This window comes from Dermacentor andersoni, chromosome 6 (genome assembly GCF_023375885.2).
Source record: "Dermacentor andersoni chromosome 6, qqDerAnde1_hic_scaffold, whole genome shotgun sequence".
Taxonomy (NCBI): domain Eukaryota; kingdom Metazoa; phylum Arthropoda; class Arachnida; order Ixodida; family Ixodidae; genus Dermacentor; species Dermacentor andersoni.
In genome coordinates, this window is record NC_092819.1 from 17,349,646 (window position 1) to 17,368,226 (window position 18,581).

General features: G+C 42.6%; 1 protein-coding gene across 3 annotated transcripts in view; it reads right to left on the bottom strand.

Moving 5' to 3' along the window:
• The window catches only part of Itpr (Inositol 1,4,5,-trisphosphate receptor), a 154,733-nt gene that overhangs the window by 58,214 nt on the left and 77,938 nt on the right, over window positions 1–18,581 (bottom strand). For all 3 annotated transcript variants that reach the window (XM_055065883.1, XM_050169922.2, XM_055065882.1), the window contains 3 exons: window positions 14,870–15,026; window positions 11,677–11,805; window positions 10,506–10,626 (listed from right to left, as the gene is read on the bottom strand). In XM_055065883.1, coding sequence (XP_054921858.1) covers window positions 10,506–10,626; window positions 11,677–11,805; window positions 14,870–15,026 — 407 coding nt within the window. The remainder of the gene's footprint in view (window positions 1–10,505; window positions 10,627–11,676; window positions 11,806–14,869; window positions 15,027–18,581) is intronic.

Genomic DNA, 18,581 nt, shown 5'->3' on the forward strand with positions numbered 1-18,581 from the left:
CTTTACACCGGAAGATTACTAACGCAATAGCGTTTCGCGAGTCCGGTATTAGGGTAAACGCAAGTGCAAGGGGACAGGGCCTAGCCGTGTCCCCTTGCGTGTGATTTCAGGGGATGAACAGAAGCGCAAATGTGAATGGTCTGCACGGTGCAGCCACCTGGTGGCATAGAGCTCAACCACACACAGTAGCAGTAACAAAATATAATCTTCTTGGCTGCTGGCGTAAATTTTTCGCAGGAGTGTAATCGTTAACACGTTGTTTTTGTAAATGTTTAAAATGTTTTACACTTGGTTAGAGCAATATTAGCTCTTTCTTTGGCTGGTTAAGCTCTGCGCCAGCGGGTGGCTGGACCGTGGAGACCGATCAGGCAGCTCACGTACGTCTACGCTAAAGTTCCTTTATCAACTTGAGTTTATGCCTCCATCGTTCCGTCAAAATATTCAGGTAGTGTGTGATTACCAGAATACCAGACACGTTTGGCGCTACGGCAGAATGCTCGCAACGCACGCTGCTTCGATAGCCCTCGCTTGGGGTCGACGGCCAAACGGCTAGCGGAGAGGTTTCTCGCGGGCGGGGGCGGGCTCCAAAACAACCGGAAATGGACGATGTGATGTCGCATCGTGACGCAGGACCAGTGAAGGCGGAGCTTAGCCCAGATCGCTCGGCGAACGAGTTGAGGAGGAAAAGCATGGCTAGGGAGGAGGGTAACTTGTAATCGCTTGTAGCTCCATTAATACATAACGCTTCACTTAAATTGTGGTGTGAATGTTCTACTTAAGCTGTACCCTATGCGTCTACAAAATTTGGCTGAACTGTTTCAGGGGCCCTTTAATGCCATTACGGACCTGCAGTCACGGCAAAAAGTCCGGAAAATCAGACGGCGAATGTTTCTTGCGTCCGAAATCTCCGACGTTCTTATACATTGACTCTATGGGGTATGTGGTGGTGCTGCCAAGCTGTCCGATTTGTCAGGCTTCTGGAAAGTCGGTCGTTGACTGTACAACGGCAATTCCTCCAGCCGACAACACGTCGTCAAAGTAGGTTCGTTATGATTCCTCTCTGCTACGTGAGCCAGCATTGCAGTGACTTTCGTTCCCTTTCAATAAAATTGCGGTCAATTTTCCCTGAAAGACGCACAAATTCCCTGAGTTTTCCCTGAGTATTTCCAGACTATTCAATATCCCTGAGAATTCCCAGTTTTCCCAGTTGGTAGACACCCTGAGACTGCACCAAGGCTGACACCACTGGCATCAGTGTGAACCTCTGTCGGCACAATTGGGTCGTAATGGCGAAGAATCGGCAGAGAAGTCAGCAACCCACGTAACTTTTCAAAGGCTTCATCGCATGCTGAATGACCACGTAGAAATTCCTTTGATCGCGGTAAGCAGCTTCATCAAGCATGCAATGATAAAGGGGAAATTCCGGACGAAGTGACGAATATAAGAGCACAGGCCTATGAAACTTAGCAGGGCCTTCATAGATGTGGGCTTTGGAAACTTGACGACTGCGCAAAGCTTGCCGGGATCGGGAAAGATGCCACCTTTTGATATGTGACCCAAGACAGTTAATTTTCAGGCACTTGTTCAGGTTGAGCTGTAGGCCAGCTGAAGTGAGACAGGTTAGGATGTCATGCAGACGGACAAGATGTGTCGGAAAATCCTTCGGGAAAACAACCATGCCCTCCAGGTAACAAACAAGTCTTCCACTAGTGTTCGCGAACGATGGTATCAATAATGCGCTCGAAGGTAGCAGGCACATTGCGGAGCCCGAACGGTATAATGTTAAACTTGTACAGACCTTCAAGAGTGATGAAAGCTGCCTTTGGGCGGTCAGCCTCAGCCATGGGAATCTGTCAATAGCCAGAGTGGAGATCTAAAGATGAGAAGTATTCGGCACCTTGCAGACAATCAAGAGTGTCGTCGATCCGAGGCAGTGGGTAAAAGTCTTTTCTCGTAATCCTGTTTAGGCAGCAATAATTGATACAAAATTGAATGGAGCCATCTTTTTTACACACTAGAACGACAGGTGACAACCAAGGGCTTTGAGAAGGCTGAACGACAGCACACTGCAGCATGTTGTCCACTTGTTTCGTGTTCAGCACTCTTCTGTAGAAACACGATATGCACATGCTGTCGCAAGGGGGCATGGGAACCAGTGTCGATGGTATGAGAGACATTTTGTCGATGGTATGAGAGACGTTTGTGGTGTGACTCAAGGGTGGTTGGTCGCAGTCGAACAAAGAAATGAACTCGTTAAGGAGAGTAAGAAGTTGGGTGCGATGAGATGGCGAAGGTCTGTGGAAATGGCACAATCGAAAGCAGATGAAGGCAGTGTTGACGATACAGAAGTTACGGCACCCAGATGCAAACAGGTGGCACCAATATAAACCTCAAGGTCTTCAATACACGTGACAGCTTGCACACACCCCTAGGTCTCACCCTGCAGTATTTATTTATTTATTTATTTACTTACAAAATACTGCAGGCCCTAGCGGGCTCACGCAGGAATGATAAAATTACAAAAAAAAATAATCAACATGCATTCAGAAGAAAACAAACAAAATGATTACATTTCTGTTGCGAAATTAACAGATCAAAAATTAATCAGATCAATTGAGTCAGTGCTGTTTAAGAATGATACTGGTAGTGCGTTTCATTGTTCAATAGTACGTAGAAAAAGGAAAATTTGAAGGCATCAGTTCTTGTTTGATAGGGAGTTAAGGATTCACAGTGGTGATGTCTGGTTTGTCTTAGGGTTTGTTATCAATCAATAGTTATCAATAGTTTGTTATTTTTGAGTAGAAAAAGAAATGTAATCCATAGAATTTCCCACCGTAGTTGTAATGTCTGTATACCATGATCGTGCATGATAGTTGTTGGTGAGTCAGTTATACGGTACTTGCAAAAAATAAACCTAACTGCTTTCCGCTGAATAATTTCCAGTGCATTAATATTGTGTTTATTATGTGGATCCCGGACAGTGCCTGCATATTACATTTTCGGCCTAATGAGTGATTTGTATATGTGAAGTTTAGTTTCTGGGGGCACTTGTTTTAGTTTATGACGAAGAATACAGAGTTTGCGAAATGATACACCACATACATTTGAGATGTGAGATTTCCAGCTTAGGTTGTTAATTATTGTCACACACAAATATTTATATTCATTTACTTCAATGAGAGGATGAGGAAGAAGATTATAGGGAAACTTCCACCTATGTCTTTTTTTGGTTATCTGCATTACTGGTCTCTGGATACCGGTGCGGATTACATATGGGTATCAAAGTCGATTCAGAACTAGCAGTGAGGATGGCGAAAGGGATAAATAAGTCATTGTGGTGAGCAAGCATGTCAGATGGCATAAATGCCACAGTTGAGTCTGGCACAGCAGCACACAACAGGGTCACAAGCCCTGATGTCTCCAGAGGTAGATCAGTATCAGCATCAACAAAGACTTTTGAACACTGAGGTCAGTGACGACCAATGGTGAGTCACGTAGCGGCGAAAGGGCCACTTGCGCGCAGGTACATTCGATGATGGCACTATCACATGACAGGACGTCCAAACCGAGAATGAGATCATGAGAACAGGATGGCAACATCAAAAACTCGAGGATGTACAAAACTTCTCGGATGTCTACACGGGCAGTGCATACAGCTGTAGGATGAATGCGTTGTGTGCTAGCAGGGCACAGTGCCGTGCTAGATAGAGAGGTTGTGACTTTTTTTTCAGCTCACAACAAATATTTTCATGGATGACGGAAACGGCAGCCCCTAGCTCGACAAGTGCTTGTGTGGATGCTACCTCAACATGGACATCAATGACATTCTGCGGTGAAAATTGAGGTCTTAGAAAGTTCAATGAGCTTGCAGTTCTTGCCTCCAGAACTGCGCTAATCAGTTTCCCTCGGCAGCATAGGTGGCCCAACACGCATAGGTGTGGGCAACCATCGACATAGAGAAGGAAAATGGCAACTGTCTGAACGGTGGTCGAGATCAAAGGGTCTCGGCAACAAATATTGGCGGCATGTTGCGGCGCATAGCAAAACTGGTCGAAGGCACCTTGGCCAGCAGACATGTTACCATGACTGAAGCGCACAACTTGTAAATAAATTTCTCTCTCTCTTGACCAGCAAAGCAAATAGGCCTGTTGTCTGGCATGCGCCACGTGTCGGCTCAACGAAGAAGCTGTGGTGACTGACATGGAACAGGAGCACGGGGAACCCCATGCATTAGTGGTGAGGCAGAATATGACAGAGGGGACATTTTGGCGGGTGATGTTACGTTGGCGGCGCAATTCATCGAAACTCTGACCTGGGTTGAAGAGAACGGTGACACTGGTTGGACTCTTGGCAAGCAGCATTTCTAATGCGTCTTCCTTAATACCCTTCAAAATACATTTGATCTTCTCATCTTCTGTCATCGATGGATTAACACGGCTGCATAGATCCAATACATCCTCAATATAGCTGGGAAAGGTCTCACCCAGCTGCTGTGCTTGCCGGCATAGACGCTGTTTGGCGCGAAGCTTGAGGACAGTGGGGCGGTCAAACACTTCGGTGAAATGTGTGTTGAATGCGAACCAACTCAAGATGTCAGCTTAGTGATTTTTAAACTACAGGTTTGCGATGACAGCATGGTAAAATATGACGTTATTCAGTTTTGTCTGGTCGTCCCACTTATTTTGAGCGCTTACACGTTTATAGGAGGGCAGCCAGTATTTAACATCATGTTATCCGGTACCGCTGAAGATGGCCGGGTCGTGCCGATGGAGAACATCAGCGCAAGTGACGGGGGCAGCCGCGGGTTCAGTCAGTGGATTTGTCGCGTCAGTCATGGTGTTGGCGAGCAACGTACGAGTGCAGAGCTCCAGGGTGACTTGAGGGATTCCAACAACCTCCACCAAATGTAATTAGATTTAACTACAGTAGTCTAACAACAACCTGGCAGCAGCGAACAGCTCGAGCTCTCTTGCAATCACAGCATGGGTTGTCGTCGTCATCTTCAAGCTGCTATACCGAAAACTCAAGGCGTGTCTGCTTTGTTACAGATACTACAAATTTCCACGTTCTGACTTAATGTGAAAAATCCTTGTTGTTTTGCCATTGGCAAGGATTGCACAAATACTTAAAACTTATATTACATATTTTTGCTTTGTTACAATGTTTCACAAATATCTTACATTTCTTGCTGCTGTCCTGACTCCTTTAATAATTAACTTGTGCCTTTGAAATACTCTTATTTTGTTTCGTCATTGTGGTCACAAATGGCTTGTCATTTACACAAGTGCATGCTAACATATTTCTTTGCTCAATGTTTTACATTTTTTTGCTGTATTAAATGCTACAGTCAAACTTACTTATAATGATACTGGTTTCAACAATAATTGTATATAACAAGGAACAGCTGATGCACCATCAACATTTGTATGTGTTCTGTAGCGAAATAAACCACTTAGTGCAATGCTCCCACGTCACCATCATCGGTTATAACAATTAACTCTGCCTGCTCGGTGTGTGTGCCGAAAAGAAATATGATGCAATACCCTTTAGAAAGAAAAGTAAGGCTGACACTCCCTAAAAGAAATTATCGTAAATGTGCAAAGCTTGTGCTTATCAGTAACACTAGCATATACTGCTGTTAGTTACGTGCCACTTTACTGAGTTACTGGGACACAATGCTCACTTTCCTCGGTCATGCCACTTTTCTCTCCAGACAAACTACCTAAACACAGCAGGGCGCCGTGCTTATCACTTGATACCACTTGCAAATGCGTGGCACCACCACCTGCAGCGTTAGGACTTGTTGCCCCGCAATACTTTGACGGTAAGAGGGCACAGGCCTCCCCTAGGTGACCCTATGACTCTGTATTGCCTCTAAATGCGGCCATATCTGGCTCCTGGGCAGCACACTCAACTAAAGCATGTTATCCACAGTAATGAGAGTTTAAATTAGCTCTACAGAAAATTAATGAGAGCACATTGGAACGTGAAACTTGCCTATTGCATTACTCATTAAGTATAATTTATATATTAGGCACATTTCAGTAACTCTGGGCACGCTAAAGGAGAGACCCTGCATCAATGAACTTTTTTTTTTAATTTCTGAGTAGATTTTGATGAAACTTGCGTAGTTTATGTATACAGTATATCCATCTGCTAAATTAACATATGCATTCAGTTTTTCTTCATAGTAAATATCTTTCTAGAAATTGAAGAAATTCATAACTTGCTCGGAGATGGAGTATTTACAAAAATATATATGCTGTAATATATATGCCAACGGAAACTGACCTTTGCAACGTTTAACACCTGAACCCTCTCAAGTGAGGCTAGCTTAGCAGGACTCTTTGAGGAACTATCAGACATTGTTCGGGATATCATCGGCGTTAGTGAAATTAGAAGAACGGGTGAGGCTTATACATTGCTGAATAACGGACATGTCCTCTGCTATAGAGGCCTCCTAGATAGGAAGCAATACGGGGTAAGATTCCCAATCCATAAGAACATAGTGGACAACATTGACGAATTCTACAGCATTAATGAGAGGGTAGCTGTAGTTGTAATCAAACTTAATAAGAGGTATAGATTAAAGGTAGTACAAGCCTATGCTCCAACATCCAGTCACGATGATGAGGAAGTAGATCAGTTTTATGAAGATGTTGAATTAGCGATGAGAAAAGTGCAAACTCAGTATATGGTAGTTGTGGGGAACTTCAATGCAAAAGTAGGGAAAAAGCAGGCTGGTGAACAAGCAGTTGGCAACTACGGTGTCAATTCTAGGAACGCTAGAGGAGAGATGCTGGTAGAATTCGCAGAAAGGAATAAGCTTCGAATAATGAACACCTTTTTCAAGAAGCGTAGCAACAGAAAGTGGACCTGGAAAAGCCCTTATGAAACAAGAAATGAAATTGACTTCATACTTTTTGCTGATCCCAGCATAGTGCAGGATGTAGAAGTGATAGGTAGGGTAAAGTGCAGTGATCATAGGTTAGTGAGGGCTAGGATTCACCTCAATTTAATGAGAGAAAGAGCAAAATTAGTCAAGAAGAAACAAGTCAACCTAGAGGCAGTAAGGGTAAAGGCAGACAAATTCAGGCTGGTATTTGCAAACAAACATGCAGCCTTAGAACAGAGAGATGATGATGATGACATAGAGTTAATAAATGAAACCGTAACTAGGCTGGCTTCAGAGGCAGCAATTGAAGTCAGAGGCAAGGCACCAAGGCAGCCAGTAGGCAAGCTCTCCCAAGTAACAGAGGACCTAATAAAGAAACGACAAAGAATGAAAGTGTCCAACTCGAGATAAGATGGAATTCACGGAACTGTCAAAACTGATCAACAAGACGAAGATAAGATGTTCAAAACTATAACGTGAGAAAGACTGAAGAAGCTGTAAAAAATGGACGCAGCCTAAGATCAGCGAGAAAGAAACTTGGCATAGGACAAACCAAGATGTGTGCACTGTGCACTGAAAGATAAGCAGGGTAATATCATCAGCAATCTCGAAGATATAATCAAAGAAGCTGAAGAATTCTATACAGACCTATACAATACTCAGAGGAGTCAGGATACCTCCATTAGAAACAGTAATGAACAGGATACAGAAACTCCTCCTATGACTAGCGATGAGGTAAGAAGGGCCTTGCAAGACATGAAACAAGGAAGAGCAGCAGGAGAAGATAAAATAACAGTCGATTTAATCAAATATGGAGGAGACATAATGCTTGCAAAACTGGCGGCTCTTCATACGAAGTGTCTATCCAATGCAAGGGTCCAAGAAAACTGGAAGAATGCAAACATTATACTAATCCACAAAAGTGTAGATGTTAAAGAATTGAAAAACTATAGGCCCATTAGCTTACTCTCAGTATTATATAAAATATTTACCAAGATAATCTCCAATATAATAAGGGCAACACTGGACTTTAGTCAACCAAGGAAACAGGCAGGTTTCAGAAAGGGATACTCTACAATGGATCACATCCATGTCATCAATCAGGTAATCGAGAAATCCGCAGAGTACAATCAGCCTCTCTATATGGCTTTTATAGAATACGAAAAGGCATTTGATTCAGTAGAGATACCAGCAGTCATAGAGGCATTACGTAATCAAGGAGTAGAGACCGCATACGTAAATATCTTGGAAAATATCTACAGAGATGCCACAGCTACCTTAATTCTACACAAGCAGGAAGATACCTATAAGGAAAGGGGCCAGGCAGGTAAACACTCTCTCCAATGCTATTCACTGCATGCTTGGAAGAAGTATTCAAGCTATTAAATTGGGAAGGCTTAAACGTAAGAATCGATGGCGAATATCTTGGCAACCTTCGGTTTGCTGATGACATTGTTCTATTCAGCATCAATGCAGACGAGTTACAACAAATGATTGAGGACCTTAACTGAGAGAGTGTAAGAGTGGAGTTGAACATTAATATGCAGAAGACAAAGATAATGATGAATAGCCGGGCAAAGGAACAAGAGTTCAGGATCGCCAATCAGCCTCTAGAGTCTATGAAGGAGTATGTTTACCTAGGTCAATTAATCACAGGGAATCCTGATCATGAGACGGAAATTCATAGAAGAATAAAAATGGGTTGGATTGCATACGGCAGACATTGTCAGCTCCTGGTTCCTGGTTCAAGCTTACCATTATCATTGAAAAGGAAGGTGTACCATCAGTGCATTTTACCAGTGCTGGCATATGGGACAGAGACTTGGCGACTGACAAAGAAGCTTGAGAAGAATTAAAGGATCACACAAAGAGCGATAGATTGCTAGGCATAACGTTAGGAGACAGAAAAGCGGTTCGGATCAGAGAGCGGGTATAGACAATTTTCTAATTGACATCAAGAGAAAAAAAATGGAGCTGGGCAGGTCATGTAATGCACCAGTTAGATACCGTTGGACCATTAGAGTTACAGAATGGGTATCAAGAGAAGGGAAACGCCGTTGAGGACGGTAGAAGACTGGGTGAAGCGATGAAATTAGGACATTTGCGGGCGCTAGTTGGAACTGGTTGGCGCAGGACAGTTGTAACTGGGGGATCGCAGGAAGAGGCCTTCGTCCTGCAGTGGACATAAAACAGGCTGGTGGTAGTTGTTGTTGTTGTTGTTGTTGTTGTTGTTGTTGGCGGCAGCGGCGGCGGTGGTGGTGAATATATATCCACATATAAAAATAATTTTGAGTAATCGGAGTATGCAGTGGTACAAAACTGAATTCTCTAGACCGAATTGAACCAAAGTTACAGCATGCCAAACTATTTAAACACCCAGGACTAACTATTAGTTTTTTAATATTTCTGTCATAATATTTGTCTATATTATATTCCCACTGCAATCTTTATTTGTCTAATTTTCCGAGAAACAAATAATTTTTGTGGTATTGTGATAGGATAAGTAGAACCAGAGATATCATCACTCCAAAACGGTCACACTGCCAGAAATGCTCTTGTGAGAAAATGAGGAAAAACATTCCACAGCCTGTTTATGATGATTGTAGCAGAGGCTAAATCAATCAAGGATCATCAATCAATCAGGGATCCAATCAAGCAAGAATAAATGCTCTACACCAATCTGGGGCAATGGAATGCATAAAGGTATTTGGCACAATTTTTAACTCCGAAGAGCAGGGCCACCCCAAAGCGGTCTATTTGAAACTGACCAAAAAACCACCTCTGGACCTTGGTGTGAGTAGCCGTATAATGCTTCACATTTAAAAATAGCCATTAGCCACAGCATTCACCTGCATGCCCCACACCTTCACCACACTCGCCTTTATGTCGCACACCTGACATGGCACCACGTCTTTGTTGACCTAGCGCCCCCTCTCCATTCTTTCTTCCACTCCGCCGACATAGTTGGTTAGTCTGACATAGTTGGCTTGTATATCGGAGGAGTGGTGACAGGAGAGAGGCGAGACGCACGATGCATAGGGTAATGCGATGAAGGCGTGCCGTGCAGGGTGCGTAGCACAAAGGCAGGTGTGGCAAAAGTGTGTGAGGCACACAGGCTGCTGCGGTAGCTCTTTTTCTTTTTCTTTTTTTACTTTTCCAGGATTTTGCATTTCTTTTATTTTCTATGCAGACACCCCATAGCCAAATTTAATTGCTGTAGCCAATAATCCTGCGTGGAAACATTGAAGTAAACAATTTATTTTACCATAGAACACGCAAAAGTTCACAGTGGGGCAGCATTTCATTGTTACATTCGAGTGTTGTTAAAACCGATAATGTTATAAGTGCATTTGACTGTACTTCTTTCTGTCTAATTAAACTCTCTGCATGTTTGTACTCTCTGTATTTTTCTGCACAACCTGGTTATAACAATTATTGGTTCTAATAATGGGATCTTCTTGGCACTTGAATATTGTTATAAGTGGGTTCAACTCTACTCACTTGCATTTAATTTTCATGTTGTGCACTACGCTAAACATGCCAAGCTGCTAACAGCCAATCGAAGTAATAAAACACAGAGTAAATAAAATAAGCAAAATGCAGTGCAAACCTATTTCAGCCAGAGTTCGTATACAACCTTCAACATTCATTCGCTGTTGAAGTGAAAGCCATGTGCAGGTGGATAATCGGAAGGCAGCTTGGAGAAGCCGAACAAAAACTGGTTGGTGAGTCTAAAAAAGAAAATAGATTTTCGCTGTAAGATCTGGTTGTGGATGAAGCCTCAGCCACAATTATCAAATCACTTACTTGTCCCTAGTTGTAAAAGCAGCATGTTGAGAAGAAAACAGACACAGTATAGAAAAAAAAGTTAGCCTGTAGCACTTCTAAAATTTTTCAGCGTGCATTCACGGCCAAGCTGTCACAATGCAAGCTTTATGGGAGTTGTGCAACATTCAATTTCTATGCCATATAGCATGCACTTTTTATTAGGTGGAACAGCACGCCAAAGAAGTGAGTAACCAACAAACTCTTGTTTCTATGAATGTTTCCAATCTGCATAATAGATGGGAAAGCACTGTACATACTCTTGTGGCCAATAGGAGTAGTAGCTTTACCTAAGATGATTAGTATGTGCTCCACGGCCCTTAATAACGGCCTCCAGCATGACATTGTTAACTTATTTTTATTTTTTAGTGATTCTGTAGGTCAGATCACAAACATGCACAAAAATAATGCCTTTATCCTGCATTTCAATAAATCCAATGCTTCAGAAGCCCTTGCACAACCTTACACTAAATTGTGGATATTGCTATCTCAAGAATAAAACAACATTTTAAGTGAATGTGTTGCACCATGCAAACAAATGGCATCAATGCCATGCATATCAATCTCTCATCAAGTGCCCTGCTCATGTACACGAATTATGGAAAGCGTAGCCAACCAACAAGAAAAATATGGCAGAAGCTGGGTGTTAACTCAAGACAAATTGACCTGGTTGCTGTTGCACAAGCCATATCTAACACACAATTTCCATTTAAAAAAAAAAAAAAAAAGTATAATAAAATGTGGTTTACCAGAACAGGCTGTAAAAAGAAAAACAAAAGGGACTTAGATTTATATCATTTATTCATGTATCAGTCTTAACAGAACTCACAAAATAATCTTTGCAAAATGTTATTTATGTAACGTTAGCGAAAGTGGAAAAAAAGTGTCGTTGCTGTAGCAGCCACCAGTTTCCTTCCTGCAATGCTGTCAAGTATTTCACCATTGTAATATCTTACCTGCACAGTGGCGCTTTGTTCCGAAAAAGGCGAGTTAAAGAAAGTCGTGATGATGTTCATGACAGTATTTGTGACGTAGTTCTCTAACTGCTGGTCAGCATGACGCCGGTCATGCGTGGCATTGCAAACCTATGGGAAGGAACAGTAAAAATTTTAGCATGTCTCTATGCACACTCAACAGGTGAATAACAGCAGTGCTAAATGAACAAACAAGCAAATATATATAATAAAAGTTATACTCTACACTTTTAAGAAAAATTGGCACCCTATGGGGCTAATCTTGTCCCCAAGTAATCACCTATCTGGCATGTAATTTCCTTCCTTTACAGAAACACTCTCAGTACTTTCTTGTCCTAAATGGCATAACATTCCTGAGAGGAAAGCAATGGAAGGAGAGTATTAGAAAGAAAATGCATGCAAGATATATGGCAATTATTGTTTGCGGACAAGAGAAGTCCTAAAGTGCATAAAACATCATTAGAGTATGCATTTCTTAGAAATGTCAGTCTGTCATAAAAATTGCACCAGAGAAGAATTAGAATACTAACTGTATGGGTGCACCACCAAGGCACACTCATATGAAACACCCCCTTTTTTGCAAAAAATTGCTGAACCAAGTGGCAATTTGTATGTTTTTTTCTTTCTTTTTCATACAAGGCATGCCCGTTGAAAAAAAAAAACAAGCCTACCTATCAAAACGGCCAGCCTGTCTAAGGCACTCTACCCTGTTTCATCCACCTTTTATCCCACAGTGAATTTCCATCTGTCAGCCCCCATTATGACTTAGGTCATGAGTTTGCCATTTGCAGTGATGGAAGTGGCACATGGTCTTTTGCAGCAATTCTTGTAGCAGAAAAAATCGCAATCTGGAGCAGAAAAATTTGCTGTTTGGAGTGAGAAAAGAATGCTTTGGAGCACTAACTTACTGTTCTGGTGCAAAAAGGAAACTCTGTATAAGTTAGAATTTCATGAAACGTTGCAGTGGATATGTATTATACTAAGATGCAAGCATTCTTTCTTCAACTTGCTGTTCCATTTTATTGTTATTTTCTAAGAAGATCAAGATAAGCACTAACTTAATCCTAATTCACAGTTAATTCTGCATTACAATAAAAGGTTAACCTGTCCACCCCCATGCTGTCCTTGGCTTCATTAGTCATTTCATCTTGTAAATGTTTTATCTCTTAGGGCATTTAATCCACTAAAACAAGTTAAATATGCACAGCTGTCCGATTCTTTATTAATATGGCTGTATCCTGGCACATTAATAATACTGCATAAGGATAATCTTATGCGCTTAAAGATGCTAGTGACCGCGTATGGTCATCTAGGCTGTTACTAAACAAGGCACTGGTGCACTATTTGTTTGGCACTCAAGCGATGTTAATAAAGAATTGGGTGGCTGTAGTATATCAACACTATATATGACTACAATTGAAATCAGTAGCTGAGCAAGCTGGCATTTGATCAGAAGCAGGGCTAAGTAGCGCAAATCCAAATGGAACAGAAACAATGATACTATTTTGATTGTCCTCATAGGTATAGGTCGAACAGCATCTGTGTTGTGTGACTTGCGTCCGTGACTACTTCCTTTGTCCCGTTTTCGAACTTTTCATCCATGTCAGGGTTGCCTAGTCGTAACGAAATGCACCTCAAGCACTTGTCGATATACCACTATGCGACCGTGAGCAAGGCGCACCAAGAAGCTGTACCCCCATAGTTGTGTGTCACCATGATTACATTACATTATTATTATTGCGATAGCAATTATATGGACACTCCAGGCGAATTACCACGGTCGTTGCCGACGTCAATATTGCCGTCATGTTCCATGGTATGTCCAAGTGCGACGAAATGACGGCCGTGCGCCATACCAATATGCTGTAGAAAACGTGCGAGGGTAAGTCATGAAGGATGGTTGCTTAATGCACGTGCAAAGTATTCCCAATTCGGAGCATGCAGGTGCATTTCGGCACAGGCCTGGTGCAATAAATGTGATAAATGACAATTTCTCGCAGCCTGTATTGGGATTTCCTTCACGGTCCAGTTTGGCGCAATTGGCACAGCGCTTCCATCACTGCATTTGGAAATTAAGATGTAGTCCATGTGGTAATTCTGCCCCATAAATAACTAGTTTCCCGCATTTCACTTAGTCACAAAGCACAGCCAAATCCTTCATCCTGTAAAACCATACAGATCTAGAAGTGCAACTACAGTAGAACCTCATTCATACATTCTGAAGAAAAAAAACAGAAAATGCAAGAAAAGGTTTACTAACCGAAGAAACATACAATCCGAAGTGGCTAAAACATTTGACAGACTCAACTGCAGTCGATATCTATATAATGCAAATCATTTTGCACAAGACGCGCATCGAGCTGGTGGGACTTTGGCGGCCGAAGGCACGTTTTGTTTTCCTATTGCGTAGTGTTTTAAGACAGCAACAGGAAACCAAAATGAAATCGAGCTGATGGGTGACGCCGGATGCCATAGAAGCGAAATGTGACATTCACATCGCACCAGCTGCAGCAGTGAATGGCGGCGTGTTTGCATTATCATCTACAAAAGCGTACAGTACCAACGGCACTAGGCCCCACATGGTGTGAAACAGATAGGTAAGCTGCTTATCGCAATAGATTTGGCGGCGATAGCTGTGAAAGCAACAGCCGGGGAGGAGGTTTGCTGGCATCGGAACAAGAAATCGAGTGCACGCCTGCGTTTTCACGTGAGACGTGCGGGCGAGTATTGCATGGAAGCTTATGCGGCGGGTCGCTACTGTTCTCAATCGCGTGAGCCTCGCGCAAGTCTCACGCCTTTTCTTGTCTATATGGCATGGCAGCCAGAAAATGTATAATACGATCGCAGTTTTCCGATGTGTTGAACATTGGTGCCGAAAGATCGTGTTCTCCAGGCACGTATGAACCGGCAAAAAATAAGCATAACTCAATTGGGTGAATTTTTGTGTTCTCGATTGCGAATGTTGGCACCAGAAAATCGTATGTAACGGTATTATATCAATGAGGTTCTACTGTACTATGTCTATTGTTCAAGTAAAAATTTGTAGTTCAGTGCATTTATTGACTACTGGAACACTATATAAACCTTGGAGAAGCATAGGAATGGAGTAAGTTTTTGTTATCCAACACTGCGACCTATGTCGGGAAAGTTAGCATGTGCAAAAAGTAATACATGCCATGGCCACGTCGACAAGAAAGTTGTCAAAAAGTGTCCATATGTGGTGAGATGCATAAATTTCCTTCATTTCCACCTCCGTGTCAATGAAACAGTGTGAAAGGAAGTTGATGTAGGCATCTTTGACCTCGGGAAGACAGTCAGGATGGGATACAACCCTGCACACAAGGCATGCAATGTGTTAGAGCTAAAACAATGTAGCAGGGAGTTATAACTACTCATGCAAACCTGACATTAGTTTTAGATGTACTAGTGCTTTCAGTTGAACTGCACTCATGTTATACAACTCAGCACACTGCTGAAAACAAGATAGCATGATTTCTCTTTTCACACATAATGTGAATAATTAATCGAAACATGCACAAACACACATACAAAATTTCTTCAGAGAACAAATACTAAAGATTGAAGGAATTATTTTTCAATAAATTAAAATTAAAAGAGATGTCCTGGTTTAAACAATTATAAGCTTTAAATGCATGGGGGGAAGGTTTTCTGGGAACTATAATTCTAACAATTATGGCCCACATTAACTTGTGTTGCTATGACGCTTACAATTTACTAATGATGGTAGCAATCCAAGAGGCTCAATGTAGAACATGACTAAAGAGATTGGCTTTATTAGCCATGAATGCACTAACATATGAGTAGCTCAGATGAAATAGTTAAACCTGGTGAATGTCACCAAGAAAAGCGCAGCTCTAAATAAAAAATCCTTGCTTTAGGCAAAGTTATACTTTTGTGTCCACTTCCAGGCACAGTAAAGTTGCTGTATTGTGATAAGCCACTTGAGCTTGGCTAACTTAGGAAATAAATAGCACATAATGATACACCCATAGCCATACAACAATTCTATTCCAATTATATTTCTTTTCCAGCTTTCTCACTGGTCCAATTGGCACGCCATCTACTTTATTTTGAAATCGTATATGAAAAATACGATTTGAATAATGGCAGAATTAGAATCTAATGAAAGGAATCCTTTCACTAGATCATGCCCATAATGTGTCATCAAGTAAAATGATTGGCCCCCCAAAAGATTTTTCATTAAAAAAAAAACTGCTTACCATATGCTATACAATGGAGAAACTACTAAATAAGCAGTCCTGATATCAGTCAGAATCATTACAGACAGGCCTACAAGCATGCTGCGCAATTTGACGTGTAGTTCTACGCATTACAAAGGACATCTATCAGCATACATAATGCAGCTGGATTCCATACATAATGCATTTGTGAAGCTCTAGCTGCAACAGGATTAAGCCTACTGTGGGCATTTCTTAGGCACTTCTTCATCATCTGCACATTATCATCATCGCATCAGGTTCTTCATCTTCATCACTTGTGGGGACTCATTTTGAGATTGATCTGTGCAACGTCTTTGAGACATTTTAAAGGCCACACTAACTGCTACGTCACATGTGGTGGAGGTTGCTCCTCGGTCACTGTCCCCTGCTCACCCGCTTTACCTGCTGGAGCTTCACTCAAGTCGCCGTTTGTGCCAGCTGTCTAACAGCATGCCGCAGGACAAGCCATCTGGTACTTCTACATCTATAATCTCGGCTCTGCCTGCCACAGCTTCTCCGTCTTGGATCATCAGTAGCCCCCGGCGCGATCCCCACCTGTTCGCTGGTCTTTGTGGTGAAGATGTGGAGGATTGGCTTGACAACTATGCCCGGATGAGTTCTGCTAACCGTTGGGATGCTGCACTGAAGCTATGCCACATCTTCTATCTCACGGGCATAGCGAAGACTTGGTTTTTCATCCACGAGGTCGACTTCACCGACTGCAGCTCTGACAAGTTTTTGGTACTCTGGCGATTCATTCCGCCCTCGCGAAGAAGACACTTGACAGTTGCAAGCAACAACTCAGAGAGTTCTATACCTTATATATAGAGGATGTCCTCACTCTTTGTTGCCACATCAATGCTTCCATGACAGAGTCAGAAAGAGTATGCCACATACTCATAGGCATCGGGCCTATCGCCTTCAATGCATTGGCCATCAAGGACCCGGCTACCATCGTTGATATTTAGCTACGTGCCAGTGCCTTGACGAACTCGAATCTGCACGAGTGCCGCTGGACACCCCTGAAAACAACTCCACTGCCGATCCCTCATTGCACGCAATGGTCCGCACAATCATACGAGAAGAGCTGCAGTCTCTTGGCTTCGTGGCAGGTCCCATTGCTTCCCATGCCTCCAGTACTATTTTGCATGAAGTTGTCAAGGAGGAGTTGGTGACCATGGCTGGTACTGCATATACCCTCTAGCTCCTAGGCCCCCACTAACATACGTGCACATAACCGCAGTTACCCCAGCCATCATTCCTTTGATGCCTCCAAAACCTACGCCAGCCCACTTGGTTTCGGTGTCTTCCCACACATCTAACCAACCTTAGTATCTGCCATGGCGTCTGACTCAACCTATGTGCTATTACTGTGCATATCATGGCCACACTGCATGTTTCTGTAACAAGCATCAGCAAGCCGAGTGTTGCGGATTTGACACATACGAATGGGATGACTTTTCTGCTGGGGCCACTTTCCAGCGCCGTCCTTATGCTCTGCGTCCCAGCCACTCTCCATCGCCACCTGCAATGTCTGAAATGGCTCCTAGCTGTTGTCCTGCCAGCCGCTGCTTGCCGTCACCCCTTTGTCACTCTATGTTGCCACTTTGGCCAGCCTCTCAATTCACCGAGCGTTGCCCAGAAAAATAAATTACGCAGCTTTTGGAGGAAATGTTGCATTACACAACAGGACAAAAATTCCTCGAGCGCGTCAGCATAATATGCTATCTGTTTTAGTAGAAGTAGTACACGTGGAAGCATTAATACACACTGGTGCTAGTTTGTCAATTATTCACCATAATTTGTGTTTGCATCTACGGCAAGTTACCACTTCCTATGATGTATCTGCACTATTCACTACTCAAGGGGACGCCATTCAACCTTAAGCATACCTAAAGAGCAGAATGCCTAAAGCAGTTAAACCCATTCACAGCTATTTAAACCCAAAGATCAAGGTTTTACTCCTTGCAGCCTCATTTTTATATATCTTCTATGCACCACTGGGTGTAAGTTTCTGCATAGTTGTAAAACTAAGTAAACTTGAACCCTTGATATTTCTTGCTGCATGCTGCCAGAACAACGGTGTAAAAGTGTTGCCCTTATATCAATGCATAAATATTTTTGAACAACATTCTTAAAGTCAGTCTAGATCTAACAATAATCAGATAAAAGTATGTGACTTTTGTCATGTATATATTGTCGCGGCGTTCAGGGCATGGAATCCACCAAGAGCCCATTGACTACAACGTCAAGTTGTAGAAAATGAAGGAAAAAGGGTTTATTTAGCTTAGTTACATGGCTCCAGGGCGGAAGCCCATTCCATGCAGAAGCAAGTTAATGTCTCAGTTCACATCAAGACCCTCTGTCCACATTCTCGAAAAGTATCTGCTTTTAATTCCGTCGTCTTCCCTAGGTGAGTCAACCAGGGAATCTCAAGACTGTCCAGCAGCAAATCATCATCGTCGACTCCATTGCGATACCACGCCAACGCTATCCATAACCCACAGCAAGACAGTCAAATGACTCTGCATCGAAGAAACTGGTTTGGAATTTGTGGCAAAAAGAAATCATGCGGTGACACCTGGTTGGTTCGTCGTGGCCCACCCCGTTCTTTGCCCTGTCTGCAATGTGAAGGTCGGGCTGAGA